General features: G+C 35.3%; 1 protein-coding gene across 2 annotated transcripts in view; it reads right to left on the bottom strand.

The window, feature by feature from the left end:
- Nucleotides 1-13,906, bottom strand: part of SYT1 (synaptotagmin 1) — a 235,727-nt gene that overhangs the window by 69,656 nt on the left and 152,165 nt on the right. For both annotated transcript variants that reach the window (XM_087968032.1, XM_026667697.2), the window contains 3 exons: nt 10,149-10,274; nt 8,404-8,571; nt 3,649-3,816 (listed from right to left, as the gene is read on the bottom strand). In XM_087968032.1, the coding sequence (XP_087824158.1) occupies nt 3,649-3,816; nt 8,404-8,571; nt 10,149-10,274 (462 nt within the window). The remainder of the gene's footprint in view (nt 1-3,648; nt 3,817-8,403; nt 8,572-10,148; nt 10,275-13,906) is intronic.

Below are 13,906 nucleotides of genomic sequence, written 5' to 3'. Positions count from 1 at the left end.
TTTCATTCCTTTGGGAATTATGGATCCTGGATTTTAAACACATTCTGTAAGTTAGCCCATATGAAGTACCTTGGTTCAAAAATTGTTGCCCTATGATGCACCATTTTGCTTAGTTAAAAGTCATGACAGTGAAGATTTTAGTAATATATAGATATAAAATGAAGAAAGAAAAATTCTCCATAAAATGTGTATTAGTGGAACAGACTGTACATTTGGTTTTTTATGACTAACATTACATTCAGTAATTAAAAAAAGAAAGGAAATGAAGTCTGTTATCAAATGTCTTTTCAGTAATGGAACATAATTACATTTGTTGTATAATTTGGATGGAATCCAGTAGCTTCGGGTTTTAAGTTGATTTTAATTATGTTTTTACAATAATTAGTGGGCCAGGTTGTGGTACCATGCTGTTGAGCACTAACAAGCCAAACACATAGCCAGTGATGCACATCTGGCCTCAGCAATCTTTGCATCAATTTTTGCTGTTTTGTTTGGGTAGCTCATGACATTTTATTGTCTCAATATAACATGCCCATCTTGCTGTTTATCACCATAAAGCCATTTCATACAGAATACTCACAACAGAATACCTGTGGCTCATATCAAATATAGATAATCAAAGATGGCCTTTCCTAATCCAGTGGCCATTATTGCAGCCTAAAACTGGAAGGACCTTGCAGGCCACTGAATTGTAACTTCCTGCTCACTACAGTGATCCAAATAAAATTATCAAGAAGGTACATATGTTCTGGCTGTATTGGGAAAAGCTCCTCCCCCACAATAATATGAAAAGTTTGGCAGTAGAATTAATTGCTTAGAGAGATTGTGGAGTATCTTCAGTGCATTGAGACAAGCATAAATGGTAGCATTTGAAGTGGTTCTTAAAAAGTACCAAGCATAAGAAAAATCTCCCTACAAATGGAGACATTGCATAAATATTTTATGAATTTTATTTTTGTCTAGTACAATTGAAATCTATATTAACAACTATGTATATAAGCACATGATAAGTCAACTTTGGGTAAACATTTGTTCCTTCAGTATTCTAGGATATTATTTCACCTAAATACCTATATATGAAGTCATACATGATCAATAGATGATTATATTTCAATCAAGCTGCAGTTGCAGTTGTGCTTTTTATAATTCTTCATGGTAATATGTATCCACTTTTGGAGAAGGCTAGCCAAAATTGAGTTGTTCTGCCTCTTTTTTGGAGTGGCGGAGGCTTTTGCCATACTCATTAAGCAGTGAACATAATGTTTACTTATTCTTCCTGTTAAGTATATATTAAGAAAACTTTCTTTTAAAAATTGTTTAGCATCCTTTTCCAATGACTTTTTAAACATCAGTCTTTCAAACTATTATGTATTATTTACATGGGACTGAGGTCAACTTCCATCATTCCCAATAAATATTGACATTGATCTATGCTACTGTCAAGCCTAGAATCTCAGAAGGAACATTAGTCTATTTATTGCATTAGTTTAGTTTCCATAAGGTAGGTTTTTTTCAACCCATATTTCTTCTATAGTTTAGCCCTAAAAGATTCATCTACACCACTACAATGTGCCACAAATAAATATGGAAATTGAGCCCCAAGAAGAAATGCCAGTAGTATATAATGAAGATAGTAAAGCTGTTTTTGGCCATTTTCCTTAGTAAATTCAAAGTTCTATTGGTTCCTGAAAATGATTTCTGATTTGAACAAGAAGACAGAAAACTGGTACACATATTATAAAAAGATAGACAAAGACTCAAGCACTGGGAAACACATTTCAACTTGCTATCTATTTGAAACCAAATCAATCAACTATCAATAATAAAAATATTTTTGGTTAACTTTACTCTTTATATTATCAACCAGGTTCCCAAAGTTCAATTTGAAGAGGGGGAAAAAAGTAAAAAATGATGCAACATTTCCTGGTGTAACAGAACCTGTCATATTGATTTTATTTGAAACAGCATTTGGCCAATCAATCAATCAATCAATCAATCAATCAATCAATCAATCATTTTCCACATATATAGATTTTCATTTAAATTCAGGTGACCCTAAGAAATTATGAATATTATACTATCTTAGCTACTTGTAACTTCTACTGTGTTTCTCCAACAATACGGCCTCCCCCAATAGGAAGTCCCAGCATGTTTTATAGGCATAAAATGAAATTAAGCCCCTCCCCCAAAATTAAGGCCTATTTTAAACATGCAAAATGGGAGGGAATGGCGGGGGGGCTTGCCGTTAGGAAGTACTTTTGTTGCATACCCGGATATGGTGCTGCCTGCGTTGACGGATGGGTAGGCGCTATCACTGCCTCGGGTGGCCTCTCCCAGTGGCCCCTTCAGGGTCGGGCTGGAGGGACTTGGGAAGGAAGCCAAGCTCGGGTCGGCCCGGCTCTTTCGCTTGGCAGGCAGGTGCGCATCCGCGGCTCGCTTTCCTGGCTCTGCCCAGCCCGCCCGGCTCTGGTGCAGCCCTGGCGGGATGAGCGGAGGGCCCAGCGAGGAGGCGCTCACTGCCTTGGCCAGAGCTCCGCCACCGGGCAGGAGGGCCCACCTGTCAGCTGCGCTGGGCACCCCAGGTGAAGCTCTTCACGCTCTGCCCGGCGCCAGGCAGGGATGGAGGTTGGGCGCTTCTCCTGGGGTGGGCTGATCCTGCACTGAGGCCCCGGGAGATTTGCCTCCCCACGTGGGCTTGGGCTGCCCTCTCGGGCAGGGGAGGCTTTGTCGTTTTTAGGGTGTTGTTTTTAAAAGAATGGGCTTTGCCTTCGAACGATGCCCAGGAAGGTGGCGACAGGAGCACTGAAGCCGAGTGTCTCCACCGGACTCTGGTTGCAGGGAGGAGCCCTGGCTGGCCCCCATGGCTGCGCCAAATGCCGCGTGGCTGTGCCAAATGCCGCGGCATTGCTCTAAACACCGCGGCAGCACAGGGAGAAGGGAAAGCAACGGTGGTGGAAGGTCTCCCGATACGAAGGTCAACATCCAAGCCATCGCCGCCCACCCGCCCGAGGATGCAAGGGGGGGAAATTAAGTCAGCCCTGAAAAGACGCCCTAGCCATTTTTTCGGGGGTCAAAAAAAAAAAGGCCCGGCCTTATTTTGTGAGAAACACGGTATATGAACTATCTGAAATCAATAAGTGAAAACTTTCCAGGGTCCCAAGAAATGAGCCTGAGTCCCAAGATACTTTCAAAAAGAGGTGCCCAGTATTAGATTCCATAACACAAAACAAACTAAAGAAATAGTTGATTGTACATATTAGAAGGGCAAGAAGGATAAAAACGAATAGCTAGGGCACATAACAGACAAAATGAAATTTGAAGACCTTTAGCTGCAATATTCTGATCTTAAGCATCATGGCTATAATGCAGAACTTGTACATCAGTTCAACATGGGATGTACACTATCTTACATCAATAAGTGAAAACTTTCCAGGGTCTCAAGAAATGAGCCAAAATATGCATGCATTCAGGGTATCACTCCTGAGATGAGAAGTCCTACAGGTAATCTGCTCCTGTGCCAGGGAATTGCTTTGCATTGAGACTTTCATTATTTTCTTCATTTAAAAAGGCTATCCTAAGATTAATGAATGAAACACAGAAGCTGAGAATAAAACTGAATGAATTCTAACAAAGGATATAGTTTCTTACCTCTTCTTTTTCAGCACTCTGCAAATCTCGCCATTCTTCAGTCACATGACCAAAATCTACAGTGTTCATGGCAACTTTATACTCTCCAATAATATCATGCTTAGAAAAGCGGTCGAAGTCATATACAGCCATCACTAAAGTTTTTCCTCCCAGTTCAGAATACGGCACCTAAATTAGAAAAAGAGAAAAAAACAAAAATGTAGCCACTTATAAGACCTTTAAAAGTAAATATGCCTTGATTGTAATTCAAAACCTTTCCTTTATTATCTGCCATCTCCGTTTACCTGAAAGGAGAAAAAAGGCACATTTTCTTGCAGAGGATTTTGATGACATTTTTTAATGGCCACAATACAGTAATCCATAGAAAAATGTGGGAACTCATTCATCAATCAGGAAGTTTTGCCTGGAGTTCTACAAGTTACTCTCCATCATGAAGCTAAAGGCAAATTATCTGCCCAGACACATAAGCTTTCAATACTATTGGAAGTTCCCTTCAATAAATCATGCTGTCACTTCTCTCTTCCCAAAAGTTATAGGATGATAAAAAAGAATAGATGTTTTTTCCTTATCTGGCATAGAATAATTAAAAACTCGATAGAGTTTTTGGAAAAGAATTTTATTTTTTTCTCTTTAGAATTTCATCTTGCTAATGATGAGGTTTGCCCTTTACTATGATATGTTCCTGTATATTTTGGTAACAGGAAGCCATATTCTTGATTATTTTCCAGCTGTTCTCTGCTATAGAGTACAAAGTGTTGTTACCTTATTTCTCCAAAAAGAAGGCCGGGTATTATTTTCTTTTGACTCCTGAAAAAACAGCTAGGCCTTCTTTTGGAGGGTTCTAATTATTGATTCACCTCACAGCAGTGGCACTGACAGCCCCCCCCCTAGCAGAAGCCCACTGATGGTCTACTTCTTCTGCGGCCGCTTGCCACCACTCGCATGCACCTGGCCTCCGTTTCAACTTTAGATGTCTGTTGGAAGGCATTTGCAGCCGATAACAGAGCTCTGCATCAGTCCGGAGCTCTATTATCAGCTGCAGAGGGCTTTCCAGAAGGCATTTACAGCCGATAAGAGAGCTCCGGATTGATCCTCATTTGTGCCTCAACCCGCCCCCTGCACCCCGGGGTGGGCAGGGTCTTAATTAGAGCTAAGTTTGTGGGTGGAGCTAATTTGCTTGCATACCTTCAAAAATGTGTTAGGGCTTCTTTTCAAGGTGGGTCGTCTTTTTGGAGAAACACGGTATTTAGTTATACTACATTAAGAAGAAGATATGCAGTTGATGCATCTTTTATAGGGCTGTAAGGCAAAACCTGTTTGGATCTGTATATCAAATCGTGGCTGCTTTTAATGATTTTATTCATTTTCAAATATGAACACTAACTGTATTCTTAAAACCAAATAAGCTTTTAGTCTATGTTCTTCACATATATTTAGCTTTTATTTGTTTTCAAAATGGTTCCCTTCTTGTAAAGTTTGCCATTTATAACGGATGAAAAAACTCTTAGATTTAAAAAAGAAACAGGAAAAGCTTTTATTTAAGATAAGCAGGAAATAACATCTGTACATTAATGTACATGTTTGCTGATATTATAGAAGGATACTAGAACTTCTGTATTTGTAGAGGCAATGACTGGATGTTTTGATTTATTTAATCTTAGTTTAATCGTCAGCTTAGATCCAAGAGCTGTTACTTTTGTCAGCTTTTGAAGCATCCCAGAAAATCATTTTTAACATATACTTCATATAGTAATACCTCTAAAATTATTTTAGGATCAAGGAAAATATAGATCCTTAGCCACCCAAAGAGATGGAAAGTAATCCTGATTTGCTTTTTTTTAATGTTATATTCTGTTTGTTTTAAAAGTGGTGCTTATTTTTGGATAAGTATATAAAGATTTCATTGTTACACCTTGTAACAAAGCACACAAAGCAGATTATGTGACTGCTGAAAGATTTCCTGGCCTATAATGGACCTGGCTCCTAACCTTCAGAGAAAATATTAAGACTTCTTATTATCTTTTGTGAATATCACTAAGTTTCTAGCAGCTATGGATTCTAGTTTGAATCTCATTTCCATCTTGAAAACACTAGGAGGCTTATCTCACATGGTGTTAATAACATCAGTTAACTGTGCTATTTTCTTTAAGAGGGAATAATACTCTATTCCCTCCAATAGGTCTAGTAGAAAAGGAATTATTAAACAATTCTTTGTTTTGCTGTATTTATTATGTTCTTTTCTAGGCAAGTTTATAACCCACCTCACAAGTCAGGTCAGCTTTCATAACGTCCAAACAGTCAGTATGACAGCATCACAGTATATTGTTATTTTTAATAAAATCAATCAGTTTTAAGACAATATTTTTTAAATAAAGTTTTATTTGGGTTTTCACACATACAAAATACAAGTAAAACATCTTTTTTGAAAATAGCATGGTCCCAGGTTGAACTTCTTTATAGACACAAAACTCAGTTTCATGCTCCTTTTTGTATTCTATTCCATATCTTATACTATTTTACATTTTCTATATAGTTTTTCCCCTCTTTTAATTTTCTCAATTTTATTTTGATTATCTCATCTCAATTTAAATCATTATATTTATACTTTTGTCTGTTCTGTTTCAATTTTATATTACCTTTTCTCATTAAACAAATTTTCTCCTGTAGTTACTGATTGGAGGATGACACCTTTATATCTTTTAATTACATCCATTCAACTCTTATTTAAACTTCAGTATATACCTTAAGTTTATGACCTTCAATATAATACATAATACATAACTTCCAAACAAATTCTGCTTGGTACATTCTTATAATACACACTATATTCTTTTTTTTTTTTTTAAGAAAGATTGTAAATATATGTAATTATAAAGCCTCATTCCATTTCAGTTCAGTTCTATCATTAATAATCATTAAAATCTTAACATCTTTAAAACTTCTTTTCAATTAAATATCATACTTCTTTAAAAACACATATAATCTCCATAATTAATTTTTCCCTTATTTCTCATCACATATGTTTTATAAATCATTAAATATACCTTTTGTTACATTTATTTATTGACAAGCATTCCACTGAATTACAATAGCTATTTTATCAGACATTTTAATCATACATTGTTTCATATTTTCTAAAATTATTTCTGCTTCTAATATAACCATACTATCTTATGTACCTTTGCAGAATCCCCTTTTCCATTAAATTTTCACCCATTATCTCTAAATAGGCCCTGTTTCTCTATATTTTGCTTCTGTCCTTTATAACTTTTTTTCCTTTCTTTCTTCCCTCTCATCTTCTCCCTTCCCTTTTTAAACCCTTGTCTCTCTAGTTCTAATTCTCTCTTCTGCATTTCCCTCTTCTGTTGCTTTCTGATTTTATACTTATTTTTCACTCTATTTTTTTTGAGTTGTTTTTCCCAATCTTAAACTTTCCATTCTCTTTCCCCCCTTTCCTTTTTCCCCCCCATCTAAGATTACTTGTTCATTAAAGATGGCTTCTTCTTTGTTGCAATCTTCTTGTTCTGCAACCATTTCTTCTTGTTTCTCATAATTCCAAATCTCCATTTCTAAAAATTGAAATACGAAGCCAAAAGAACTTCTCCCTTCTTGTGCATCTTCTTTGTACTTTTTAAGTTCCATTTTCAGTTCTTCTAAAAGTGGAGCCATTTTAAACAGTTTTAAACAACCACCCGATTGATTTTAGTCATTCAAAACAATAACCAAGAATCTAGAAATCATCAAGTAATCCAGATAGTCCCCGAGTTATATCTTCTTATTTCTTTTTCGACTTTCTCTTCCAGGGGTTTTTGTTGTGATATTTCAGTTAGAATGTATCTTTTGGAAGTCTTGTTGAGATTTTGCTATAAGTTCTTTTTTAATTCCAGCAGTCTCCTCCCTTCCAGATCCTGCCCTTTTATTCTTCCTCTCTCCTTTCCTGTTTTCAAAAGCTTTTAATTATCCAGAAATCTTTATTATCCCTTTGACTTTTTATTTTCAGCATTAAATGCCTATTGATGTCAAAGTGGATTTTCCCCCCCAATTTCTTGCTTAAGTCTCTTAGCTGTCAGTATACGAAAAGGAGAAAAAAAAACCCAAATCTTTTTCCTTTTTCCTCTCCTTCGCAGCTTAAAAATTTCTTAGGGAACAATGTTATTGTTTTTTAACAGTTTCAATTCCAGGGTACCTTATTTGTTGCTTTTGCTGTTTGACCCGGTCAACCAAAACTTTCTCTTCTTATCTTCCTCCTGCACATTCTTTTCTGGTCGAGTTCTTCTTTGTGGTGGCCATTTCTGACCACCATTGCAACCGCCTTCGGGAAAGGGAGTAATGGCCAGCTGGGGAGGAGAGATGCGGCTCTCCTCAACCCTGCTGGCAGGCTCCCCCCTCTTCATCACCTCTACAGGGTGGCTTAGCCCTGAAACCAGCCGGCTCGGGGTGCTCCAGTGGCGAGCACGAATCGAAGCCTCGCAGAGACGAGGTTTCGGTCTGTCACTGAAGAAGCTCAAACCAGAAGTTCCCAGATTTAAGACAATATTAAGGAAAGATAGAAAGCAGCAAGGCTTGTGAGTACAGTTGGAATATTCTTGTTTTTAAGTATATTTTTACAAGAAGGCAACCTCTTAAATAGGTATTACTTAAAAAAATCATTATGTTAACAGTAAGAATTAATTAGGCTATAAGCAATTCCTTGGTAAGGTATATGGTTAAACTTTAGTAAACATAAGTCATGAAAAAGAAAGGACACTATAATACCTTGAATGTAAATTGTTCATTGAAGACAGGGTTAAGGGTTTTCCTGTGAACTTTCGTCTCATATTTCTTTTTCTTATCAGGAAGCAGGAAAACCTTCACATATGGATCAGATGTACCACCCATATCTAAAGCAGGCAGCTCAGCAGCTTGGATTATCCCTACTAGAAGCTGGAAAAGGAGATGAGACAGAGGGAAATAATTAGTTCAGCAAAATTTTAATCAGACATTTAAGAATAACTTGTTCCTGACATGTCGGTGCATTAATACATACATACTAGTCTTTTAATTTTCTGATGTTCTTTGAGTTAGGAATATGTGAGAATAGTAAGGCCTATTAAGTTCTGGACCAGATGAAACTTTAACCAAAGCCAGGCTTCAGGAATTAGTAAACTAAAGGCTTACCACAGGACAGGAGCTGAATTACATGAAGCCTGACTCAGGCTGTATCTGAACTAGAAAGATGTACTTCATCTTTACTTCAACCAATGATTACTTCAACCAACGATTACTCTAAAAGGACTGAAATGCCTTGCTTTAAGTAGCTATAATCTGAACTAACCTTTGCCTTAAATAATCCATCTTGGGCTTTCCCTCCCTCTTTTCAATAGAAAGATGCAAAATTGCATGATAAAAACTTGGCATTCAACTTAAGTTAATGGAAAGATTTGATAGAAGTTGAATCTTGGAAATTATTATAAGAAAGTATTAGAAATATGAAGGAGTGAAGTTATCCACCTGCATATAGTCATTATTAAAATGATCAATTACTATCAATTATCATTAAAATTATAAATTAAAATGATACAACTGATTTTAATTTATACTACCCTGCCTATGATTATGAGGTAACACTTAAATTATTAATAGATGGAAAAAATATTAAGAAGAATGTACCTGGCATGTATATTAAATGTATATGAAGGCTGTATTACTATTGTGGTAAATACTAGCACAATCTTTTGTGTACATGCACATATAATGTAAATATAATTTAATTATATTTCCCATTTAGCTGTGTCACAAATATAATACTATGATACAGAGAAGTGTTTTAATAGACTATAGAAACAAAAACATATTGACATGTTGATTAATTATGAAATTAACCTGTAGCAAGCTTTTATGATTTAGTCATGGAAGTCTAGGTATAGTAAAGATGATTAACATCTTTTATTAGCTGTGGATGTGAAAATGAGATTTGATACATATAAATTAATAACTGATTAGTGTTTGCTTAGTTGGTATAATTTTGTATTATAGAGCTATATTTATTTTATTATTTTTAAAGAGAGTGTTTTAAGTTTTCAAACATAGGCAATCTGATAAGGAGATTTTGGATACAAAAAGAAAACACCTGTAGCAAGCTTTTATGATTTAGTCATGGAAGTCTAGGTATAGTAAAGATGATTAAGAACATATATTTTAATAAATTATATTTTAATCTAAAAATCAGTATACTGTTCATTTGGTAGTTCTTAGGATATAACCAACAGCCAATGATAATGCAAATAAGTACTATTCAAAGAAAGTTGACTTCCAAGAAAGATAGGACAAATTGAAGAAGTGAAGTCAATAACTGCTGCAAAGACCAAGGAACCAGTGAGTAGATGGTTCTGTGGAACATCTCCAGATAAGGGAGAAATTGAGTTAACCATTATACTCTAAGAGACAGGATAGCACTTTTCTGCAGATTATCAATACTGGGTTTTAATTCATAAAATTCTAAGATCACATTTGTTTCGAACCTGATTGTTCTGAAAGTCATAATCCAGGGAATATTGGATTTTCCCTAATTTCTCCTCTTCTTTGGCTTCTTCCTTGTCTTCTCCATCAGTCAATCCAGTTTCAGCATCATCATCATCCTTAAGGGCCTGTAAACAATTAAGAGCAATAAAAGTGCCAATAAAGATGACTGATTTATAAGCAAAGTCCTAAAATAATCTCATCACTAAATATAATCAAGTACTTCTGCTTGTGAAGCAAAAAAGCAAGCATGATGGCATTATGTTGTCTATATATATATTTAGATTGGTCCAAATATACAATGAATTATCAGCAGCAAGCAGCAAAACAGCTATGAAAGAAGGAAAAGGCCTCTCTTGGGGATATTGCAAGCAACAATTGTTTCAATGCCTGAAACACAAAGAGAATGTCAACTTGATACTTAATTTTTAAAAATCAAATTGAATCAAACTGCTTGTCCAAAGACAGTTGTGAATAAGCATGCTATTATATAAGCAAAGTAGCAAAGTCCTCCAATTTAAACCAATTGTACATGCTATGAATTATCTACATTAAAGCAAAGTGCTTCGCCAGAATTACTGCTATTTTAATGTTATTGCATATAATTTCTTCAAAAAGTGAAATGTCAAACAGCTTCAATGTTTTTGTTTTCATTTAGGTTGAATGTAGAAGCAAAGGTACCACTAAGGCATTAACAAATGTACAGTCACAAAAAAATCAGGACTCCTTTCATTCTCTTTTTCTTTTCATTGGATATTAATTTAAAAATAGGCTGAACCAAAGTGATTTAAAGATATGTCATTTTTAAACAATTAAGGATGACTAACATTTGCAAATTTATCTGAAATAAAGTATCATTAATTTTAAGAAGGCACTGAGAGTAATTTCCAACAGACTATAAAAAAGAAAGAAAAAGTTAAAAGTATCGATTGAAGCAGTATTTGAAACAAAATTCCATCATATTATCATTTAGATTTAAAAATGGGCAGACAATATTTTGTATGCCAACTTTTGAGACTTATTTCCAAATATCTATGTTTAACATTTTACTCAATAGGGATGGTTTCTCAAAAAAGTATGTTCAAGGATTTAATTCAGTTAGTTATTATCTGATATGTACCAACTACATTGAATCTCATGATATTTTTGTATAAACATCACAAGATTGCACTCCATTTTTTAAATTTAAAACAACAGGGAAAAGAGATCCAGTGATTACAATGAAATTTTAGGATTGTCAATTTTAGTTAGCATGAAACTTAAATTTGTTTCATCATGTATTTCATAAAAAAATAGGCTTAAAGTTTTATTTTAGGTGACAGAAACTGTATGATTAAATGTATAAAAATATTACATCAATTGCTTTTTTTGCAGTATGAAAATAAATTGTGGCGTATGTGGAGAAAACTCTCATTCTCGTTCTGGCAATTTACCTTTCTATTTTAGTCTCTACTCTTTTTTATTTATAAGTATGCCAACTGGCACTGATGGCTATTTGAGATAATGGAATAGAATTATCTAATTTCTATAAAATAAATCTGATTCAACGTCATTTGGGATTCAAAAATAGTAAGAATAAAGCCACAAATCACATATTACTATATCATTTAATAAATATATTAAGAAAACAAGATAAAGGATTTTAAAAATGTGCAACTCAGATGAAACAAAAAACAATCCTAATAAAGGAGAATATTTATAGTTCAGGGTTGACATGAGGGATCCTTGGTGCTCTCTGAACTTGCTTGTTTTCTTGCAGATGTTTCATTACCCAAATTAGATAACATCATCAATGCTAGTCTCAATCATGAGGCAGTCACTAGTACTGAGATGTTACCTAGTTTGGGTAATGAAACATCTGCAAGAGAACAAGCAAGCTCAGAGAGTACCAAGGGCCCCCCATAAACAATCCTTCCAATAAAAATACATTCTTAAAAAGCAGTCTCAAGAGGCAGTGCTTGGGGTTTGGATGGAGGACAACAGGCTTCATATGAACTCTGATAATTCTGTGGGTTCAAGAGGCCTCAGGATCTGGGGGTTCATCATCCTTAGGTCTGGATGGGGTTGCACCACAGATAGACCAACAATCCAGGCCCTGTGCACAGTCTCTCATGGAGCTACTCTTGAAGAGTATTCAGAACTTCAACTGGTACAGAATTCAGTGGCACAGATAATTCTGTAGGCTCTTGAGGTGGCATGTAACACCATTGTTACATGAGCTGCACTGGTATCCAATTTGTTTCTGGGTCTAATCCAGGTATGGGTCATCATCTTTCAAACCTTTTATGGCATGGCTTCAGGATGTGGATCCAGAGGAATCTTACCCTTTTTGGACTAATCCTCCCCATTTGTTCCTGCAGAAAAGGATCCCATCCGCCAACAAATTTTGGGCAGTGAATCCAGGACAAGAGCCTTTTCTGCTGTGGCCTCTGCATTCTGGAATATCCTCCCATTAGAAGTGAGATTCGCTACCACACTCCTGGCCTACAGGAAGAACCTAAAAACTTGGGTCTGTTTGGGCTGGAGCCCCAACAGGGGGCCTGATACATTGGGAATGGCTGATGGGATAGATAAGATTCTCACTTCTAGGCTGCTCATCATCTTGATTCGTAACTATAACATTTGCATTCTAATTTTGATTTTTTAAGCACTTTTTAACTTTATGTATAAATAAAGATAAGAATAATATTGTTGATCATAAATGCAAATTCCTTCAATAAGAATCAATTTGGGAGTTCGCTGAAAGACTACATTCCAACATTTTCTGTTGCCCTGTATGGTAGATCAGATGTAGAAACCAACAACAGATAGGTTAACTATTTTAGTATAACAGCTACAAGTTATAAAAACTTGCAAGGCAAAACAGGCTTGCCCTCTATCTTTGTGTGAATCCTCAAGTTAGTTTCTTGCAATGACCTCCTAAGCCATGCTAGTCTGTTCTTTATCATGGTTTTCACTGTCATTCAAAGCCATTTCTATGCTTTCTAGAGTTCAGTTGGAATGTACTACTTTGGAGAAATTTGAATTTTTTTCATGTTCCATTTGGAATTGAATAGAGGCACTTGATTGGTGGAAAATATATTGGTAAATTAAATTGGATTATTCACAAGGGTATTTGTTCATCTTCTCTAATCCCATATATGTTTCCTTTTTTTCCCTTTTAAAATAAATAATCTTGATCTTGATCTTCTGCAAGGTTACACTTTAGGTTAGGTTGTTACACTTTTATTGCTAGAAATTATACTTGAATCCCAGTATAAACATGAAGTATACTTTCCATATAATTTAGTTAGTGAAAAAAAATTCAGCCTGATATAATTTAAAGTGCTCTCCTCTCTTGTTAATAAATTGTGACATAATAAAGGTTAGAGACTAATGATGCAATTATTTTTGAGATATGCTGCTAAATTCCTAATATTTTTTTCAGTATATCAGTTATATGATTAGCTCACCTCTTTTCACAAAGGTTGAACTAAAGCAAATTTCCCTCCTCTTTCAAACAAGAAAAAAAATAGCATCAGAAAATTATACAGCCATTCTGGTACTTTGACATGTAACCAAAAAGAAAACAAAACCTGTGCACATCAAAATCTGAAATGTCTAACACTTTTCAGCTTAGCACAAGTTACAGAGAATAAAGGAAATGAGTATTAAATCCTGTAATATAAATAAATCAATTTAGTTCAGCCTCTTGATGGTGTAAAAGCTTTGCATAAATCTCAGGCTGAGGAGCCACAGCTATTGGGGCATTAAGTACCTT

Source organism: Notechis scutatus, chromosome 6 (assembly GCF_049901735.1).
Source record: "Notechis scutatus isolate UNSWTSFEM ecotype Mainland chromosome 6, rNotScu1.2, whole genome shotgun sequence".
In the NCBI taxonomy this organism is placed as follows: Eukaryota; Metazoa; Chordata; class Lepidosauria; order Squamata; family Elapidae; genus Notechis; species Notechis scutatus.
Note: the sequence above shows the minus strand (reverse complement) of the source record. Positions and strands in the feature narration are given on the sequence as shown.